Source organism: Balearica regulorum, chromosome 1, assembly GCF_011004875.1.
Source record: "Balearica regulorum gibbericeps isolate bBalReg1 chromosome 1, bBalReg1.pri, whole genome shotgun sequence".
Lineage (NCBI taxonomy): Eukaryota > Metazoa > Chordata > Aves > Gruiformes > Gruidae > Balearica > Balearica regulorum.
In genome coordinates, this window is record NC_046184.1 from 25,606,785 (window position 1) to 25,629,506 (window position 22,722).

The 22,722-nt window shown below is 39.4% G+C and overlaps 1 protein-coding gene across 6 annotated transcripts in view; it reads right to left on the reverse strand.

Moving 5' to 3' along the window:
• PTPRZ1 (protein tyrosine phosphatase receptor type Z1) overlaps positions 1 to 22,722 on the reverse strand; it is a 143,253-nt gene that overhangs the window by 57,276 nt on the left and 63,255 nt on the right. For all 6 annotated transcript variants that reach the window (XM_075743185.1, XM_075743177.1, XM_075743167.1 and 3 more), the window contains exons 3-8: positions 8,427 to 8,606; positions 6,422 to 6,573; positions 4,844 to 4,939; positions 4,520 to 4,586; positions 749 to 906; positions 86 to 236 (exon numbers count right to left, since the gene is read on the reverse strand). In XM_075743185.1, the coding sequence (XP_075599300.1) occupies positions 86 to 236; positions 749 to 906; positions 4,520 to 4,586; positions 4,844 to 4,939; positions 6,422 to 6,573; positions 8,427 to 8,606 (804 nt within the window). The remainder of the gene's footprint in view (positions 1 to 85; positions 237 to 748; positions 907 to 4,519; positions 4,587 to 4,843; positions 4,940 to 6,421; positions 6,574 to 8,426; positions 8,607 to 22,722) is intronic.

Here is a 22,722-nt window from a genome sequence, read left to right on the forward strand (position 1 = left end):
AATGGATATCTTCATACTAGGATGAATCTTTTACTGAAAATTGTCTTTCAACCTATGAAGAGAGTAATTACTATTCAGTAAATACCTGCTTCATGAATTTCTTCTTGTCCAGTGTAAGAGGAAAACACTTGCCCAAAGAACTTATATTGCTGCTCTCGAAAGTTGTTTTGCAGGTAGTCCATCAGCATAACATAGCCAGACTGCTGCATTGTAAGGACTTCACAGAATACAGCTAACTAGAAGAGGCGAGGAAAAAAGGAAGTCAGAAGTCATAACAAATTAACCAGATTCTGCTAACAGGCAAAAACCCTGGGGAAAAGATGTTGGGTAAAGTCTCCCTGTTGAGCTGTCCTGGGTGGCACTGAACTTTTGTTCCTCTGTACCGGCAGTATATCTAATGGTTTACTCCACCTGTATTTCTCAACCACTCTGCTCTGCCCAGTTTTGCACTCTTCTTTATATGGGCTAGAAGTCCAGATAGCCTGCAGAGTTAGGAAGTGTGTTCTCACTCCCTTCGAAGGCAAGAAATGCGTCAGAATCTAGTCCTGAACTAAAAAAGGGAAAAGATAACACACTCAAGTAATTCATATCCTTTCTAATTTAATAGCTATATGAAAAATTTATAACTAGATAAAAGCTAGGTTGTTGGGCTGGCAATGAATGCCATGAGCTTTTACCATATATATGGCAACTGCCTTTCTTTGGTATTATGTACAATTATTTGGGTTTAATACATTAAACAAATTACCTGGTCTTCAGAAATACTAATAGTATCTTTAAACACAATCCATTCAACTGTTTCAGAGCAGGGAGGAGTTGATAAAGACCCATTATAAGTGTAATATTTGTCTGTTGCATTCGGCAAAAGGTTCAGCAAAATAAATGGTTCTAAGGCAGCCTGTTTTCCTGGGGGAAAAAAATAAATTAGGGTCAGATAGTTAAAATACTGCAGAAGCAATGAATAAATAGAAATCACACTTTCCAAAAGAGTTATCATTATAGGAACATGCTAATTTTGAGGCTATTAAAAAATTTGATTTCCGGAAAGACTAGCATACAAATAAATTGCTGAGACTTTTCTATTTAGTTTGAATAAATATTGTTCAAAATCAACTTTTTTTACTTGGGAAGGTATAATGAGTTACTCCAGTAATAAATAATCAGTACATTGGTTCACAAGAATTTGTTCACCTGTAAGTTTACTCATAAATGTCCAAGATGCCAAATCTTTGCCTCACACGTGAACTTCAAAGAAAAAATATGTTAAATCTCTGTTCTTGGTCTCATGACATAGCTTCAAACTCTCCCTGAATTTGGTGAAGTTGTTGAGTTTCTCACAGGATCTTAACCTCTGCAGAATATCATTGCCTGGGGAACTGTCACCATGTTAGACCTGAGAGTAATATTACTTTTATGACCACAGAAGCAGAATTTCTGTGGATCAGGAGTTTTTAAGATGGTGATAATACAACGAAAAACTGTAACAGCTTTACACAAAGCACAGAAGGATACAAAGACCTCCTCCAGGAGAGTACGGCCACTCTGTTTATTGTCCTGTGAAAATAATATCACGTCTTTCAGGTCAGCAGTTTACCTGGTACTTTGTCAGCTGGGAGTATGCATGAAGAATTGCTAACAGTCCATCCATGGAAAGTCAAGTTCATGCTGGTACATGACAGTAAGGTCCAGCAACAGAAATTGGCAGAAAGGGTACCAACTTCCTCAAGGCAGATTTTTTCAGTCTGTGACAATTCTTGATCTCATGACAATTATCTGCCTTATTGTCTGGTGCATCCAAAATAATACTTGGTTTTTACACCTTGGAGTAATGTAGATCCTTGTATACCTTATTTCAATCTAAAGTTACTCGTTTTAATTTTTTCCCTTTTTAATAAGTATTCACTTACAAATATCTAATGAATTTTCAGACTGCCCATTAACTTGTGGTTTTACAGATATGTTACTTCTTGAGCCCTGTACAGATTTCTGACCAGTCTTTGCCTTCATAATTCCTTACAAATTTGGTGAGAGCAGCAAATAACATTAATAGTTTACTACGAATCATTGATGCTTTTCTTCTGTACGGTGACTGTTCTGCTGAGTTAGGGTTTAAGAGTGGCTTCTCTCCTCTCTCTTATCATCATGAAAGGGGAACATTTAGCAGTGTTGAGCAAAGCCCATCTTTCTCTTTCTCCTGTCAACATAGTAATCAACCTTCAGACAGAAGCTATCATTGCTATCTGGTACGTGTCTAGTTAACGCGTTCTTCCTTCAGTAAAAATGAATGGCCCGTTCATTTTATATCGATGCCTGGGGACATGAAACTTCTCATTTACAGTAAGAATCCTGCCATACATTTTGCAACTTTGGATTTTAAAATGCCCTTTAATGTGATTGACAGCCTAGATTCTAAAAATCAAACACCTACAAAAAAATGATGAGAAACAGAGAGTTTGTCTGGAAGGAAGAGGACTGCTCCTCTGCAGAGCTTGAGAACTCAGCAACTGGGACTCAAATAAGCACAATACATATATGACTGACAAGGACAGATCATGTACATCGCAGAGAAGGACAGATTGTGTGCTATTCACTTTTCTTCAGGAGGAACAACTTGATTTAGTCATGACCTGAATTTTCAGAGCTCATTTGCATTTTATTCAAGAAAACGATATTCTACTCATTGTTGAAGTGCCATGTAGCAGCTGTATCTTGAATCTTGCTGCTGATAGTTTTACAGCTCCTTCCAAGGTTGTCGGACAGTATCTGCCTTGATGTATTACTCATTCTCCTTTGTGTTTCATAGAAGATGGCATGCAAAGATAATGAATCTTAACTGCTTTATATTTCCTCCTCCTCTGTCTTTGTAATTTATGAAGGTTGCCCCTTTGATATTTTGTTTTCTGGAGAAAAACAATCTTGATTTTAGTGTCATACTTTTGAAAGCTTTTAAAATAGTGGACTAACAGCTTAAGGGGCTTTACAAAGCTCAAGCATCATTACATATAGGAAAACTGAGACAAAAGTTAGCCGTTTACTTAAGGTCATGGCCATGATGTAAGAAAATATCCCTGTTCAAGACAGTGCTCATTCATGTTTATTTTTGTGAGAAGCCACCATGAAACTGAGTTAGAAACAGCACCCAGGTCTCCTCATGCACTACCCTGAAGTCCATGAGCTCTGATGTGAAACTGCAAGGAATTCTAAAACACCCAAGCGTCAACATTTGGTTTGAATAATGCTAGTGCAAATATAATGTAATTGGATTATTTCAGATTTACACAGGAGCTACTGAAAAAAGAATTCATCTCTGCTGAGTCTACTGAATACTGATATTCAGTCTCACGCTTGTAAGACACATCTTGGATGGCTGCAACAGGGTTATTTGGCTTCCAGCCACATCATAAAAATCAAGATATGTATGATTAAAAAACCTCATGGAATAAATCAGACATTTCTCCTGATTTAGCACTTAAAGAGGTGCAAATTCCTCATGATAGTTATATTTATTCATTTACACTTACTGCCATTGTTACAAATATTCAGTCTTGGGGTAAATAAACCATAGAATCACAGACTATCTCAAGTTGGGAGGGACCCATAAGGATCATCCAGTCCAACTCCCTGCTCCTCACAGGGCTAACTAAAACTAAACCATATGACTAAGATCATCGTCCAGATGCTCCTTGAACTCTGACAGGCTTGGTGCCATGACCACTTCCCTGGGGATCCTGTTCCAGTGACTGACCACCCTCTCAGTGAAGAACTTTTTCCTAATGCCCAATCTGAACTTCCCCTGATGCAGCTTCATTCCGTTTCCTCATGTCCTATTGCTGGACACCAGAGAGAGGAGATCAGCACCGCCCCCGCTGCTGCCCCCCTTGAGGAAAGTGTATACTGTGTTGAGGTCACCCCTCAGCCTTCTCCTCTCCAAACTGAACAAACCAAGTGACCCCAGCTGCTTTTTGTAAGTCTTGTCCTCAAGACATTTCACCATCTTGGTCACCCTCCTCTGGATGCACTCTAATAGTTTGATGTCCTTCTTATATTGTGGCACCCAAAATTGCACACAGTACTCGAGGTGATGCCACACCAGTGCAATGTAAAGTGGGACAATCACCTCCTTGACCAGCTAGCTCTGCTGTACTCGATGCGCCCCAGGACATAGGTGGCCCTTTTGGCTGCCAGGGCACACTGTTGACTCATATTCAACTTGCTGTCAACCCAAACCCCAGATCTCTTTCCACAGGGCTGCTGTCCCGCCCGTCATTGCCCAGTTTGTACATATAACCAGGATTACCCCATCCCAGGTGCAGAATCTGGCACTTGCTTATATTAAATTTCATACAGCTGGTGATTGCCTAACTCTCTAGTCTATCCAGATTACCTCTGTGGTTTCTAACAAAATAGACACAGCTGAGCTCTAGAGAACCATGCTCCCCAATGTCTTTAAGGTGTCATAATTACACTGAAATGGAATTTAGTCTAATCAGTAATCAATAAAACATGGAGGCAGACTTACCAAAACGACTAACACTGTCTACTCCATTAATGATTGGATTATAATCCGGATTATCTTCTAGTCCAATCTGTTAAAAAGAAATTGCATTTTTTTAACAGTACAGGCTTCATGAAAGAAATCGAAAGTTGCAGTTTACCACCAAAATTATAGATGACTTAAAGCAGAGAAAATGTATTTTGCCCACTTGCTTTTCTGTAAGAATACATTAGAAAGATATATGCAAATTTTAACTCAGTGATCACACATTGGAACCACTTAAATTCAGTTTGAACATCTGCCGTGTTTCAATGCTTGTTTAATGACACAAAGATATACTTTGTTTACCTCAAACAAAATTGATAAAGCTCTTAACTTTCCATTTCCCTTAATTGCCTCTTCGAAATCTGTAAACTGCTCTGCATCATAGCAGTAGATTTGCATCTGAAAATAAAAATATATTCATGTTATATATACAAAAAAATTAAAAATTAATCAATGCAGTTATTTATATTCCCATTTTGAGAAAAAAATGTCCAAGCATTACATTTAATTACAAATATATGGATTTTTTTATCTATCTATCTCACATGCATTATCTGAAGATATAGAATGGAGTTCATCAGCTGTTAGCTATCTAAAAATGAACTGTCTTGGAAAACCACTAAGTATGCAGGAGTTATCCTTTCAAGGAGCACAACGCTGCCCATGGATAATACAATAAGCCGAGATAACTTGCTGATACTGGACATGTAACCTAGAGTACTTGGGTGAGATGAATCTTGAAATCAGTGGCAAAACATGAATAATAAGGTATGATGTCCCTACTGCGTCTGCCTTGCCATAGGTGTAGAGAAGCATTGGTAATAAAAGATTAGCACGTATTTTGTGGCCACATTTGACTGCTGTGATGGGCACTGGGTTTGTTTCACCCCTTCCTCTCTTTCTCCAGATGCAGTTGGGAAATCTCCTCCAGTGCTGGGTCACCAACATGAATGGGGAAGTGTCCTGCTCCTACTAGCTTTTCATGTGATGATGATGGAAGAGAATATTCTCTTCAATGCCTTGGCAGAACAGGTGGAGTGTGAGTGGGAATTTTTAAATGGCTAATGATGTAAAGGAAATGACACTGCCCAGGGAAAGCTCCTGGCTCACAGCTGTCTGCAGAGTATAGGACAACCTTGGCTCTATTGCTTTGCTCTGACATAGAAGTCCAAGGTGGAGTGAGAAGCAACACGGTTGCCTGCCACAACTACATCTTTTTAACTGGAAAGTGATCACAACGCCACGTTGAGGTTTGAAAGTTTGGTCTGCAGACTGCCCTTGTGCATCTCAACAAGAGCTGCTCCTCTCCTCCACCCCATCCCCATGCTGCTGCAAGCTATTCTGCCAAACCAGCCAGGGCTATGCTGGCCTGGCTGCCTGTGAATGTGGCCACCCCCGGGACCTGCTCTCACACGATGGCTCCTGGCACTCTGCTGCCAGCTTTTTCCAGCCCAGCAACATGGGCTGCGCTTTGTCTCGGTAAGGCCCAGCAGCTCCCATGGGCTCTCAGCAAAGTCCCAGCTTTGAAAAGTCCATGTACACTTTAAACTGCCTGCTGTGGAATTTGATGGGCCAAACTCACAGGAGCTTAACTGATAGTGGGAGCTTGAACTTTGTCAGATTAGCAGAACTGACTTTTAATGTCAACTTAGAAGATGTGCAAAAACACACAGTGTAGACATTCGCAACATGCCATGGAATAATGCCTTATGCTGCCCTTCTAAAATGCATCATTTTAATATTATTAATTTGGATTTAACTGAATGATTATATTTGCAAATAGACTTTAATCAAGTAATAAACAAAGGTATTTGGTAAACAGTATTACTTTTTTCAGAATGTCAAATCATCAAAATTGTCAGAATCTATTCTGTACTTTACCTCAAGAGGAAATTTTTGTCCTTCTAAACTATGTTCTGATCCGTCTGATGACACGTTGCATTTTCCCCAGTGAAAAGTGATCTTGCTTGCTTTGAATACGGTGTCTAACCCACCTCCACTTACATAATAATCATTTGTCAGGTTAATTTCCACTGAATAAAGAGAGAGAGGGAAGGAAAGAAAAGGAGTGTCAATATAAAAGCCAGCCAAGGCACGTCTGACTCTCATTTTTCAGTATTAGGTGCTAAAAGGTAAATATGATACGCTTATTTCCCTATATTTCGTAAGCAGTTTGACAGGAAATTGGTTATTTAAACTAGGTAAGAAGTGGGATAATTCACTATTAGCATGGAGAAGTATGTTTCAATTCATGCTGCAATTCATAAAATAGTCATCTAATGACATGCACTACTATATTGCTCTCCTGTTGTCTGAAACTAGCCACGGAACTATGCTAAAAAGCTCAGAAAATGGGCTTAGCCACCAATCTGACTGTGTAAGAAAAGAAAGTCCTGAAATGCATAGCTTCCTGAAAGCACCCGTGGTTTTAACAAAAAGTAAAATACCCACCCTCCCCCTGCCCCTAATTATAATTCTAGATACCAATCATGAGGCAACACTTTTAGCCAGTTCCTAGGAGGACTCTCCTGTCTGTGAGATTATTTGTGGAGCAGTCTCCCATGGGAGAAGGTGATGGCAGGTCTTCAGGGAGACATAGCTGTACACAAACTGTAGGTGGGACTGAGCATTTATTTGTCTTCTGGAGGGAATGAGCAGGGTGGAATAGACTGAAGCCCCACATTTGCCTGTCCCACCTCCAGTGACTGTGAATTGTTTGACCTCTTCCTAAAACAGCACTAATGGAGTTCAGTTTCATTACATTCCTCTCCTCAAAACCTTGAAGAGAATTTTAACTGCAGAGCTTAGCAGTTCCTTTTGTAATATCTGATTTGCTGTAGATGAGGAAGAGTTTCATTCACTTTTACGGACTATAAAGAATGTTTCCTCAGGGATCTCTTGAAAAGACAAATGTGCTATTAATTGCAGCTAGTAGGTCAAGAGGGAAGTAAGTGATTTGTGGAGTAGTATGTAGGAAGTACATGATGGGGCCACGAACAGAAATTAGGAAAAATAAAATAAAGTAAAATAAAATAAAATAAAATAATAAAATAAAAGCTGGTCCCAATGGAACTGCTAGAAGGTGAAAGACAGTTGTTAAGAGATTCCTTCCTCTATACCTATGCCTGAAACAAGAAACAGTACTTTCAACAAGCAGCTTTTAGTTACTGCTATCCTGTATTTATAAGTGGTTGCAAAAAGATTTGTCTGACAATGTAAATGCCACCATAAGCTTCTTTTACAGCTGGGAGAAATAGGCACTTGCAGGCATAAATCACTTTCTGAAATACATTTCTAAGATAGGTAAGACAAATCGGACCATAAAAGCACCTATTTCTCTTCTTTGACTGTAAGAAGTCATCTAAGTGAGTAATTCAGATGCAAGTGTGTACATTATAGGTGTCTCTGTGTAAGTAAAATGCATCCTATCCTGTGTTTTTTGAAACCATAACTCAATCATGAAGTGCTTCCAGATGATTAGGTAATTTATTCATACTTTTAAAAAATAATTTTTGTATACTTGTTACAGATCTAGATATGCAGTAATAATTATCATTATTTCATAGCAAGTGCTAAATTACTATTTAGCTTCAATGAAGTGCTCATGATGGGATGATAGTAACGACATGATTGCTTTGGCTCTATCTGTCTGTGCACATAATTTTCATTTGTGTGATTTCTCAATGATGCTTAGCTATTGCCATCACCTGGTTTTTGTTTTGTTTTGGGTTTGGGTTGTTGTTTTTTTTTTTTTCTTAATGGATAAATTCAGAATGCACCAGTTAAGGAAAAATGAAATGAAAATGTTTCAGTCCTTGATTGACTGTCCATTCTATATCACTTTTCTGACCTCATCTAACTCCAAACGTGAAATCTGACTTTTTACCTGTTTTGCCAGTGTTGCGAATGAAAGTATCTTCCAAAGTTTCTTTTTCCCATCCATGGAATTTAAGTTTCTTCAGATTCACATTTACTTGGGTAAGATCTTCATCTATATTAATAGGAGATTGTTTGGCACCATTGCAGGCTGAATATTTCTTTCCCCAGTTCTTTTGGTTCAAAGTTCCTAGACATGAAAATATTTGGGGTAAATACATTTAAAACCTAAACTGCCATCCATACGTTTTTAATGCAGGAAAGTTAAAACACAGTTTGCAATCTGTGATCCGAGTATCTGCCCTTCTTTTAGGCCTCATCTGTAGCAATACTTAGGACACCTACCACTGCATCCTACCTTCCACAGTTAAGTCACTTTTTGATCATTTTAGACATCATACATGCATGCTTGTGAATCTCTAAGGAAAGCAGAAAACAATAAAAAAACCCCTCACACACAATATACACAAATAATAAAACAGGGAGGGGGAAAAAAGCTTTCAGGTAAAAGAAACTGGCATTCAAAAAAACCTTGGGAATTACTGCAAAACCCTCCTTTCCAAATAACTCTTTTAATGTCATTAACGTTCCTTCTACCCACAGAAGTCAGCCATCCAATAAGATTTTAAAATAAAAAAAAAGTAGTAAGATCTTTTTAAAAGTCCTTTCAGAGAGGGAAAAAGGTAAAGTGATTCTACCCTGAAAGAGGACAAAGGTTAGTGATGCTCTGGCCAGAGAGCCTGGCTGTATGGCTTGGCTTTGCCCATGCACGCCCACTCCAGCCATCTCCCTTTGCAGCTGCCAGGCGAGAGCGGCCAGGAGGTCCTGTGCTGCCGCAGGGCACCTTCTCCAGGGCACAGGGGTTGCATGGCATTTCACTGTGGGCAGTTCAGACATAGACAACATGGACACAGATAGCATGTCCTTCACCAAAGACTTGATTCTTTTCCATGAGAAATGCTCAAGCACTCTACAGATCAGCGTGAGGGGTTAGCAGCTGCTCTGAGAATTTTTTGTTTATATAATATAGTAATGTAAATAATACAATATTTTGTGTATGTTTATGTGTTTGCATACCTATAAATATTTTTTCCAGACAGGGAATTCTGGTAACACTTCAAAGGGCTAATTAAAACCAAGAGTTGACTGCACAGACCTCAGAAAATATAATTGCTTCAGTTAGCTTCCCACTTACTAGTAGTTAAGAGCTAATATTAGCACACCCAATGCACACATTTGAATTCTATTAGACATGTTGAAATGAGCCAGTGCTCATTTACAGGCCGCCGTGCTACATCCAAGTCTGTCAGCGGTAGATTTGCTGTATTGTACCTCAGGCAAGGACAGCCCTCATATTGCACTCAGAACTCAAGAGATGGAAGAAGAGATGCAGCCAGTCCTGTAACCATGACAATAGGCAGTAACACAAGATGCTCATCTGGATACCTAGCTACCTAGAAACAACCTGAGCTAAATTATTAAACAAGTATCAAGTCAAGCGAGTTACCAGTATCACCTTGCTGCATCAGAATTTCTGCAGGTCAGATGGTATATAAATCTATTTACTTCTTGCAAACAGCAACAGAAGAAACTGCTGGGTAGAACAGCCAAGCAAATCGAAATGAGTTTAAGTCACAGGGTTATGAACCTGAATATCCTGCAGGTGGGGATTAGAGCTCTATATCGAGCAAGCAATGGTCCCCTTGGGAATGGCACACAGGGTAAGCTTCCAGCTCCTCCTCAAGTCACACTTGTCCTGGACATTAGCTATCAGTCATAGTTTATCACCTGGGCAAATAATGCAATATCCTGATTTCTAATGTGCTTTTCATAAGAAAAGAGTGGCTAATATTTCACCTTCTCTCTGAAGAGCTTCCCTTAAGAAATTCTGAGCCCAAGTCAACCAAAATTTGGAGATGAATCTGCTCCGATCTTCTGTAGTGAATTTTCTAACAGATATTGAAGGCTTTTAAAACCAAGACAGACAATTTTATTTAAATATAAATTAGAATAATTAACTTTTAAGCCAAAAAGCCTCCAAACAGAGTCAGACAGGACAGAAATAATAATTCTCGGCTTGCCATGTGCATCCTTGCAGACAGGCCCTTGTTTCTAGGTCTGCTTTCAGCCAGTTTGGTGATTTTCCAAGCTTTAGCAAACCCTTTAGAGCCCTCCCTGGCTCTTTGAAAGTCATTGCCAGTTTGGGCCGGGCTGGCTGCCCATAGCCGTCCCTCACAGTTAGGCTGCGCTCCCCGCTCTGTGATCTGTTTCTTTTGCTCATTCCTTTTGCCGCAGCCCAAGACTTCCCCAGTCTCCTGCTGTTGCCCCAAGCCAGTACAAATCTCCTTTCTCTTTCCACTGACATTCCCATTGCTCACCTGCAGTCTCTCCTTCAGAACACCATCACAAATCTTTTCCCAACACCAACATCATCATGAATCTTTTCCTAACACCAACATCATCATGAATCTTTTCCCTTATTCTGCTCTTTCCACCACTGACAACAGAATTGACTGAAAATACTACTCTTTTCTCTCTCCCACCAGTGTACTTTTGGGTACTTTCTTCCATGCTTCTTTTGATGAATGGCATTATCCCATAATCTTCCCTTTAAATTTCCTACTATCCACTATCACGTTTAATAAAAACAAATACACTAAAATTAGAAAAACTATAATCTCCTTCCAACATCCATAGTTTCATATTTTGTGTTTTTGTTATGTAGAATGTAAATTCTTTGACTTGGTAGTCATTATCTGTGTCTCAGTCTGTAACGTAACAAATTCCCAGCATGAAGCTAATGATAACAATAGTAATCTTAGCTCATCCCAGAAGACAGTGTTGTGCCAACACTGTAATCCATCACAACGTCCTGAGCCAGAGCATGTGGAGTGATGTCGGATGCTGGCTGCAGGCAGTATGGCGATGCTGTGGCCCGACCAAGGAAGTTCTTTCATTCTAGATATGAATCTTTTCGTAAGCATTGCCAGAAAGAAATGAGGGAAATTAGAAGGCTCGGTGAGATGACGAACATTATTTCCTGTCCCCAGAAAGGCCTCAAACTTATGGGATGAGTTTGCTGAAAAGATTTGATAATGTTCTGCCTTTTTTCCGTGTAGAAACAAAGGCAATTCAGTCAAGCAAGTGATTATAAAAAAAAATTCTCCTTTCATAAAGAACTTACTTTGCTGTTTACACCTTACTGAAAACTTGGAGCATCTATGAATCTTTATGACCCAAAGAAAGTTTTAGAACAATGATTTTCATGTAATTACATATTGACATACACTCACCAATAGTCATGGTAAGAAGCTGATCTATGTATATTATGTATGAAAAAGATGCAAATACTGTTTCAGCAACTCTCTGGTTGACAAAAAGAAAAATAACTATCCCATCTGTATGAATGCTAGCTTGAAATCAACCAAGGATAAACAAAAAGTATTTCATGGTTGCAGAGAACAGGAGATAAGACTTCCAGCTATGACAAATTAACTGAATGCTCCAAATCAATGCTCCTGCTGGCAAATCTGAATAGGTATTTAACAACTTCTAATCAGTTTTCTTCTCTGTGGTCCAGCAGTTGATGTAGCTGAAAAAGCTACCAAAGCAAAGGACATCATTATTGCTTACAATTGCAGAAGTACAAGTGACCTCAGCACTGAGAAACACAGGTGAAGTGGAAGCTCTCTTTCTAAGGTAAAAATGATACTGAGCTCAGTAATGAGGAACAAGATCTGTGTACATTTTGCATGTTGAGAGGACAATCACACTTGTGTAACTACTGAGAAATTGTAGCATTGATCAAAAGCTATGGAATGAAATGTACAGGAAATCATTGGTGGTCTTGTCTGGGGCAGGAACATGGGGAATTCCAGAAGGAACTGGAGTTCAGTCATGATGATCCAAATTATATTAGAGCAGCATAATACATGTTTCTGCATAGATCCTGCAATGTTGGAGCAGATAATGGCTGTGTCTATGTTAGCAAGCAGTGCAGACCAATACGAGGGGATTTATAGAAAGAGTTGGGGTTGAGGACCAGATGTCCATACCATATGTCTTTCAGAAGACTTTTACCTCAGCCTAACTCTGTGCGGTCCCATGGGCTGTGAATGCCCATCGGCTGCTGAAGAGCATTAGGTACATTCCTGCAGCACATCTCCTGTTCAGTATCAGTTAAGATGAACCCACGTCACACACCATGACACAATTCTACTTTGCAAACCAAAGCTTGGCAATTGGACACCAGCCAGGAGGTTTGCTTCACAAGTCCACTCCCAATCTGAACTAAAGCATTAATGTAAATGCAGCCAGTGTAGGCAGCAGGTGGTGAAACTGCTGCAGTTTACATATCTTGCAGAAAGCCAAAGTAAAAGCGAAAGAACCAAGTGTTTTTAAACAAGAGCAGATTGTTTTACTGTAGGTGTTATGATGGAAATCATAAATCAAAGCAATGCCAGCCATTTTGAAAAATATTGTTGAAACTGAGCTTTGAAAATGAATTCCCCCAAACAGCTTTGGAAATCTGAGGAGAATAAAAATGTGCACAATATATCTTGAAGAGTGCACAGAAGAAGCAATGTTTGTCAAAGTTGTCAGTTCTGAAGATGCAGCTCACAATTCACAATGAATGAAAATGAGCCTGAACACAGCAGATTACAAGATAATGGAAGACTACCTATACCATAACCTTTAACACTCTTGCCCAGGTCTTCATGTCCAAAGAAAATTTGTCTACTGTTTCTTTCTAGGAAATGTTCATACCTAATTGCTTCTCAGCCCCGGTGATCCCATCCCCGCCACAATCATCCAATTCTCATTTTGTCCTCCACTTCTATCCACTGCTGTCTTTAGAAGATCTGGCCCACCAGGTGTTACTGCACTTCTGTCTTTTGTAAAAATACTTGAAAGAAAAGCATCTATCAACTCTCTGTGTGTCGGTATCCTATGTAAGTGGAAAGAATGAGCAGGGCTGAAGGCAAGCTGTGAAACTGAGTGGGCTGTGGTCCTCAGCGTGCTCACACGCTGCTCCATGCGTGTCTGCTGGGCTGTAAAGCTTCATTATGAGTACTGCTGTTTACTACCATGTATCAGTACTGGCTGAATGTAGAATACAGTTTATGAAAAATGGAAGATACCTTTTTAAATCAATGGAAAATATACATAAAGAACTTAAAATGTAAACCTCAAATCCAATGAATGGGATTCTAAATATGTGAGAAAAATACTCTGCATTTCTTCATACTGAATATGGATGTAGTTTCTGAAGAAATATGATCTTAAAAATAATGCTTTGGGCTTTATAGGATTAATAACTATGTCAGAAAATTGCATTAGTGAGGACATATGTTTTACTTGGAAAATTCTACTTCCCAGCACTTCACTTTAGTAACCATTGTTTTGACATCACAGTTTGCATTCTTAGCTCTTTTTAGGATCATGTTTCTCATGAATGGGCATACTCCTAGCATGTGCTCCCTCAGGAACTATAAGAAGCTCTAGCTTTAGTGGCAGTTACAGAAAAAGAAATGCTTTAAATATTGGTGAAGTAGCCATACTACCTTCACAAGCGTAAGCTTTGAAACAGGGAGGTTAACATCATCACTGTTAGATATCTACTGTTAGATAGAAATAGGGATACAACATAAGACCAGGTAAGTTTTAGACTTTAACCAGTTACAGAGTACTAACACTGCTTCTCAAACTGGCAGTAATGGGTAGTACAGAAATAATCATAGGTCTGATTCATGTTTTCCATTGCTCCTACCTCATTTATTATTTCATGATTTCAAGTGATGTGAAACCTAGGGTTTATGTTACAGATAAAAGACAGCAGAAAAGAGAAATGGATTCTTTACCTCTATTTAATTTCTTCCTCTCCATTTTTCATGACCTTTTGCTTTCACAATGATTACTTTTACAAATATAGATTGGATACATACAGGAGATGAAGGATATCCCCTCTATGTGGACTGTTAATAATGGATTTCCCTTATCAAAAATGTTATTGACTTACCACTTTGAAGTATTAAGTGATTTCAAGGGGTATTTTTTAGAGCAAGCACATTTTATCTAAGATATGAGAAATAAGAAATAAGGCCATGAAAAGATGTGGGTACTTATACTGGGACAAAGTTTAAATTTACATGTCCAATCAGTACTGCTCTAAACACCAATTTGTAGAGCTGTTCTTTTTTTTCCCCCTTTTTATTTCTGCTTCACTGTTTAGATAGTGCATCCAAACTGGATGAACAGAGGAGATGGGGATCAACAAACCTCAGGATGCTTCATACCATTAACAGCTACGGCACCGAGCTTCTTACCAAAAGTTGCACAATACACTCTGTAATCCTCCACGGCAGAAGAATGATTTCAATTCACTTTCTGGATGAGTGCACCACTGGCCCAAAGAGAGAAGTACTGCCAATACTAATATTGTGAATGTTACCATAGCTCATATTACAAAGGCCATGACATAACACATTGCATTCTAGGGAAACATTTTGGTCATCAAAAAATGGAAGGTTTAGATTTTACATATAACTGAGTAGAAGACGACATTTCTGCTTCATCTTGATCTTCATTGTAAGGATTTGTGGGTTTTGTGTTTTTCCCTTCCAAAAGCCCTAATTATCCCCACAAGACTGTTCATGATCAGTCTCATAATGTTTATAAAAATTCTTCAGATTGAAAAAGCCCAGACTTTAACAGGTGAAATTACTTGTCAGGACAGAGTCACAAGTACAGAGAAGTTTTGTCTTCTGGGTTTGGGCTTAGCCAATTATTATGCCCGTCTCAGTGATTTAATTGCTTGTGGGTTTTCCAAGACTGTATTGCTTGCCAATGTCTCGGTCAAGTGCTCAAAAATGAAATTATACTGGTTATGTTAAAGAGAGTCAGCTCACAGAGTAACTGGATGACCAGTCCAAAAAAGTTTAATAGCATTTAAACCCTCAAAGTTCAATGCTAATAAAGTAACTTGCTTTTAAAAGAGCAAGACCCAAATATATTTATCCCATGGATTTTTTCTGGCATGCATACAGTGACAGAGAAATGAATGCAATACATTTTCTTACTGTAGGGTGTAATAATTCAAATAAAGCAGAATCAACAGAAAATTCTTGCTTGCAACTAGATGCATTCAGGCAAGCCAAAACATCTAATCTATTATTTTTTGTTTAGTACCTTATTTGTCATTTTTGTATCTAAGTATCAGCATACCTACTTTATATTCTGTCTATTGTGTGTATGTGCACACAAAAAAAAGACAATATGTACTGTATAAACACAGGCAAATATGGACTTTTTCTGAGGAGGATACCCTAAAAGATGGCACAATGCTAACTTGTCTTCAGCTGAACTCTGGTATGTTCGTCTTCTCTGTTCCTCATCTAAAATATGTTGCACCGTTTACTCCTTATTAAAATCTAACTTAGAAGATGAGTCAGGAAAATTCTGATGAAACATTTTGTTATCTTCAGATTATCGGATCTTTCTGTCATCTTTTGTTTACTTATTTAAACATAAACTTTATGCTTCTTTCACATCTACAGTGATGCTCAATAAAATAACCAAAAAAGCAATTGAGCAAGAAAAATGTTTTGGGTTTTTCACTTTATCCCCACAGAAAAAACCCACATCAGATGATAGAATAAACTACAGTTGTTAAGACACAATGGAAAACTGTAATCAGTATTAACACAGTGGCTGTCTGGTGATATTTCTTCCTGGAAGTCAGTCTGATAATGATTCATAGTCGGACTAAGTGAATTACTGAGCAAAATGCGAAGGAGGATAAATGCCAATGGACAGCTTTCTTTCAATATAGCAACTGTTTGCTGTTCCTCTTCTGCTTTCACTCCTTGATAAATCTGGCCATTGCAGGCTAGTTAGTTAGAAAATATATAATCAAACTCTTCTATGCCAGAGGAATATAGATTATCACTGATCCTCCATTTGCAGTGCAGTCAATGGGATCGCTGTTTAGACCAGGAGAAGGATTATGGGACAAACTCAGTCAACCTTTTAAGATACCTCTTTTCTCTTATTCTCATCCCATTGCTCCTAAATTTGCATATAAGTGCTGCTAGAGAATCATGCAGCAATATATAACAAAAACTTGCCAAGTAATTCTTTATAATTAATGTAGTGTTAAGATATAGGCTATATTTTCCAAGTAAGTATTAAGGAAGGAAATTTGGTACAGTGCCAAATGGGAAAATGTCCAGTAAAAAAGAAACATATTCTTAGTCCTGCTTTTGTTTCATTTTTGACAATATGTGAAGTCCTAATTGGAAACCTTTAATAAGCCTTGCTCTGAGGAATTCAGGTTATAGTAATGATTTCTTTTACCTTTAGAAATACTTAAGATCATGAAACTGCATACAACACTGTTGAGTGACGAAGATCATTCCAAGATCACAAATAACCAGAGCTGAAAACAGAACTGGAACACATAGAGCTGACTCACTTTTAGGCTAAGAAATAGGCAATGCCTTTTGCCCAGTGCTGAGGAACATGGCCTATGACTTCATTTCATATACCCTACAGTCGTACTTTTTTTCATGGTGTATATCATAGAATTAGCTGTCAGTTTTGTGTCATGGCAATGTCAAAGGCCTGCTTGGTCTTCCATAAGAACAGGACTCCCCACCTGGTTTTGAGCTGTTTGGCATACTGCTAGCAAGGAAAGATGAATAAAATGGGACAATTGCAGACTTTGTCCTGTAAAGCCAGCCTGATTGGCAAAATAAAAGCAATAGCTTTCCAACATGGTACAGCCCCATCACAGTTCAGTTGTACTTCCTGGAAGCAAAGCTTACTCTCAAACTTAACAGCTACTGCACAGAGAACAAGTGGATGTATATTGTCTTTCTGTTGGTGAACATGGGCATAAATGAAGCTTATGGAGGTATCTCCCTCTGCCCCATATCATGCAAGTACCATTCTATTAGAAATGTAATATGCATATGACAAAAATTATGTAGACTCAAAGCTTGCACCAATTCTAAACAGACCAAAAAAATGCACTTTAAAGGATCATCAGCTGGAGCAAAGAAAGAGGAAGCAATAATCTACTTCAAGTGCAGCATTTAGCATCTGTCTGATAAGTGATAGTTGATGTAGTTCCAGGAGATGAGCACAATGAAACCCATCTTCAACAGCAAGAAACCTCATTTTTACCACAGTACAGATCACCATCCAAGTCTAATGAATCGCACTATGACAGTCTTTGCTCTTCACCCCTCATTACTGCAAGGTAGACTCTGCGGTATTTTAGAAATTATATTGGGTAGCAGAACCAGGCACTCAAAACAGAAACAAAACGCAATAATGAATTTTAAAAGAGAGCATGTAATTTCCTCCTCAGCTTCTCAACAGATCAACAGATCTAACAATATTGGCTTTCACTGAGAAAATCAGTATGGTTTCCTTTTCTGCTGTGGTATGACCTCCCTCCTTCCCCCATTCCACTTCCCTCCTTCTCTCTTTCCTTCCTTCCTTTCCTCCCTTTCTTCCCTCTTTCCTCCCTTCTTCCTGGACCATTAAATGTTAATTAGTGGCCTGTTTAGTTCCATGAAAAGTCCTGTGGTAGTATACCACAGGGGCACTTTTTCCTGTTACCAAACTCAAGCATTATTATGTTGCTATCACCCAGAAAAATAACTTCTGTCAATACTAGCCTATCTACAAGAATAATATGTCTCATAAAGGGCACAGTCATAAGTTCTGATCCAAAGCCTGCTGAAGTACATAAATAATTCACAAGTACATTCTCTGGCCTTTGGATCAGATCGGCTGTGCATAAATAAAAAAATCACTACTAAACAACATTAATGGAACCCTGGATGCAAAAATTCCACAAATAGCCATGAAAAAAGTTGGCATTTACACTTGAATAGAAAAAAGGCATTTATTTCAATTGTAAAGAATAACATAAAGATCCTGAAGCAAGAAAAATATAAGGATAAAAGACTACTGGATCACATCCCTGTCCAATCAGTCCCAGCAGCTGCCAGCAGATACATTACCCTAATATCCAAAAAGACATAGAAGTAATTCTGGCTTTTAGCTCCCCAGGTTCTCATTTTTACAGAGCTTCAATTTTTATAAAATGAAGCTCCTACATATCTCCAGAAGAACATAATACCATAGGAAATCAGACCCTAGAGGTAAGAGAGAAGGTCTGGAGAAAGCAAGACTTTCCCTTGGTTGAGGAGGATAGAGTTAGAGATCATTTAGGCAAACTCGACACCCACAGATCCATGGGCCCCGATGGGATGCACCCATGAGTGCTGACTGAGGGAGCTGGCAGATGTTATTGCTAAGCCACTCTCCATCATCTTTGAAAGGTCATGGAGAACAGAAGAGGTGTCTGAGGACTGCAGGAAAAGCAATGTCACTCCAGGCTTCAATAAGGGCAAGAAGGAGGATGCAGGAAACTGCAGGCCAGTCAGCCTCACCTCCATCCCTGGAAAGGTGAGGGACAGCTCATTCTGGATGTCATCTCTAAGCATGTGGAGGAAAAGAAGGCTATTAGGAGTGGTCAGCATGGATTCACCAAGAGGAAATCATGCTTGACCAATCTGATAGTTTTCTATGATGGCATGACTGGCTGAGTGGATGAGAGGAGAGCAGTAGAAGTTGTCTACCTCGACTTCAGTAAGGCTTTTGACACCGTCTCCCATAACATCCTTACAGGCAAGCTTAGGAAGTGTGGGTTAGATGAGTGGACAGTGAGGTGGATGGAGAACTGGCTGAATGGCAGAGCTCAGAGGGTTGAGATAAGTGGCACAGAGTCTAGATGGAGGCCTGTGGCTAGCGGTGTGCCCCAGGGGTCAGTACTGGGTCTGGTCTTATTCAACATATTCATCAATGACCTGGACAAGAGGACAGAGTGTACCCTCAGCGAGTTTGCTGACGATACAAAACTGGGCGGAGTGGCCAATACACCAGAAGGCTGCGCTGCCATTCAGCGAGACCTGGACAGGCTGGAGAGTTGGGCGGAGAGGAACCAAATGAAATTCAGCAAGGGCAAGTGTAGCGTCCTGCACCTAGGTAGGAATAACCCCAAGCACTAGTACAGGTTAGGGGTTGACCTGCTGGGAAGCAGCTCTGCAGAGAAGGACCTGGGAGTCCTGGTGGACAACAAGTTATCCATGAGCCAGCAATGTGCCCTTGTGGCCAAGGCGGCCAACGGTATCCTGGGGTGCATTAAGAAGAGTGTGGCCAGCAGATCAAGGGAGGTTATCCTCCTTTTCTACTCTGCCCTGGTGAGACCACGTATGGAGTTCTGTGTCCAGTTCTGGACTTCCCAGTTCAAGAAAGACAGGGAACTACTGGAGAGAGTCCAGTGAAGGGCTACGAGGATGATGAGGGGACTGGAGCAACTCTTGCGTGATGAAAGGCTGAGAGAGCTGGGTCTGTTTAGCTTGGAGAAGAGTGAGAGGGATCTTATCAATGCTTGTAAATATCTAAAGGGCAAGTGTCCAGAGGATGAGGCCAGACTCTTTTCAGTGGTGCCCAGCAACAGGACAAGGGGCAACAGGCATAAACCAGAACACAGGAAGTTCCATCTCAGTGTGAGGAAAAACTTCTTCACTTTGAGGGTGACAGAGCACTGGCACAGGCTGCCCAGAGAGGCTGTGGAGTCTCCTTCTCTGGAGATATTCAAAGCTCACCTGGATGCGATCCTGTGCAACCTGCTCTAGGTGATCCTGCTCTAGCAGGGGGGTTGGACTAGATGATCTCCAGAGGTCCCTTCCAATCCCTACCATTTTGTGATTCTGTGAGTCTGTGAAAGTGGGATTTCTTTTTAGCATCTTTTAGCAAGATTTGGTATCACACATCTATGGGATTCCAGTTTTCATATCAATATTCATATCAATATTGCTTTAAATTCACTAAACTCTTTAATGGCTTAGCACTTCCCCACCCCCCTTTTTGTCTATGGCTAATATGCAAAATAATCAACTTCCATGAAGATTTGTGTCATCATTTTTCTTTTTCTTTTCTCTATGGAGAAAAAATAATCTCCTTTCATTTCTACGCATAGCAAAGTAGAAGAGGATCAGAAGAGCATGTTAATTTCTTTCTTCCTTCACATTGTTACCATGGATCAAATATGTAGGGTATTTTTTAACACCTGCAAAAATATGGTCTTTATTTCTTTTTACTAAGTAAGCCATTCAAGGAGGAAGAGATGTAGCATATGTTATCACGGTTGCATAAATTAAAGGCATGTTTCTTGGTTCATTTATCTATTTTAAACAGGAAGTTACTATGGCAGGAGCAAGAGGAACACATGGTATTTCTGACACATTAACATCATTTAACCATCAAAGCTCTCCCCAGTGCAGAGGAGCAAGTATCTTCTGCCACAGACTTACGTTATCATTCACATAAAGGAAATTAGCCAGTTCTAAGAGGTGACTGGATGCACACAAGTGACTTCAGTACCAAGTAATCCCAAGTATTCCAGAATCCCAACACTCCTAGACTTGTGGAGGGCTTCTATACAAGTAGATGAAGATTTAGTGAAATTTTATCTACTGCTACTTCTCCTTTCCTTTTCCCTCTTGGTAAAGTATCAATTTTATGCTCAGGAAAAAAATGTATGCTACTCTAAACATGTTATCTTGAATGTAAATGTCATTTTATTATGTTATCTTGAAAAATGCACTTACAATTACTGAATTATTCCAGAGTAAAAATTTTCTGACAAGAATCTTCTCTGTTCAATCTGCAAGGAATTGGATAGCCATAACAAAACACAAGTCTGTAAGCTGTTAGGACAAAATCTCCCCTATACATGCCTATTGTGCAGATAACTGAAATGTAGCTAATCAAGCTCAAGAGACCAAGCCACATTAGAGTTCGTAGGTTCCCAAATTTTTACTAAAAGCTCCCTAAATACTCCATCACTGCCTGTGACCTGAGGCACTGTCAGTTTGACTAAGCTGAGCAACCAAAATCAAAGCCCATTTTGGATTCACAGACTAGTCATCCCTTGCCACGATCCCCCAAGACACAGACCGAGCTGGCATGTGCCTAGTGACCCTCAGACTGTGCAGCCAACAGTACCGAGATGAAAGTAAAGCCCTGCAGCTGCACCTCCTGCCATTCAAGAACATTCAAGGGGATGCCCGTTTTAATACAATATCCCAGCAGCTACAGCTAGGCAGTGCATTCAGGACAACATGAGTTTAATACCCTCCTCAGCTAAAAAAAAAAGTATTCATGATCCATATCTAGCATTTCCCATGACAAGGCCTGAGAATATTGAAAAGGGAAAGAGAACAAGTCCTCTTCACTCACCCCACCAGTGCTGTGATATGGTGAGGCTACAAATTCAAGAATCATTGGGTGATAAGAAGATGAGGAGGGGGAAGGTTGATTTTGTAGCCCAGCACCTGGAGCGTTCATTCAGCAGGGAAAGGGTAGGGATGCCACAAATGGGCTGAGACAGGCGCCTTTCTGCTAATCAGTGGATTCTGAGGCAAGTAACCCCCTTGTGTTGTTTAGGTGTGTAATATAGGTGCCTAACCTTGAATTGTGAACTGAAGAGAAGATATATGTTTCCACGATCCCTCAGTCATCAGTGCTTTTAAAAAAGGACATGCTAAACCTTTGTGCACTTGAGAAGTCTACACAGCAAATTACTGCAAAATAACTAGCACATTTCAAATTCGCACCATAGATTATTTTGCATGTAGCTTCCACTGGCACACATAAACCCTAAATCATAGTCTAATTCTTCTACAGTATTTCTCTAGTGTTTTGGTTCTCATTTGCATTAGGCCTCAGTCCCACAACCAGATGCATGTGGGCAGCCAGCTATTCTGGTCACAGAATGTACTGATGGCCACTGAACACCTTGTATATCATTACTCTGTTCATATAAATTGCATATTTCTGTGGCAAATCAAGGCCCACTATTATTACAGCAATTAGAGCAAGTAATTGTTACAAATAATTAAATATAATAAATTTCTAGTTGGCTTATATTTGGTATTTCAGCACAATGGCTAGTGTTTGCAATATGGCATTTAGCATGAAATAGCACCACATGCATTAAGAGATTTCTGACCCAGTTGCATGATTATTGACCAAAGTCTATATCAAATGATGATGTCTAATTCCTATATTCTCAAACAAGAAACTCAGATTGCATATCAAAAATTATAATTGGGAAAATCAGAAAAGAAAACCTCACCTAGGTTATGCAAAGTATAAACCAATCACTTACTGTTTTAAAAACATTTTTTTCTTTTTTCTTTTTTTTCTGGAAGAACTTCCCTTGT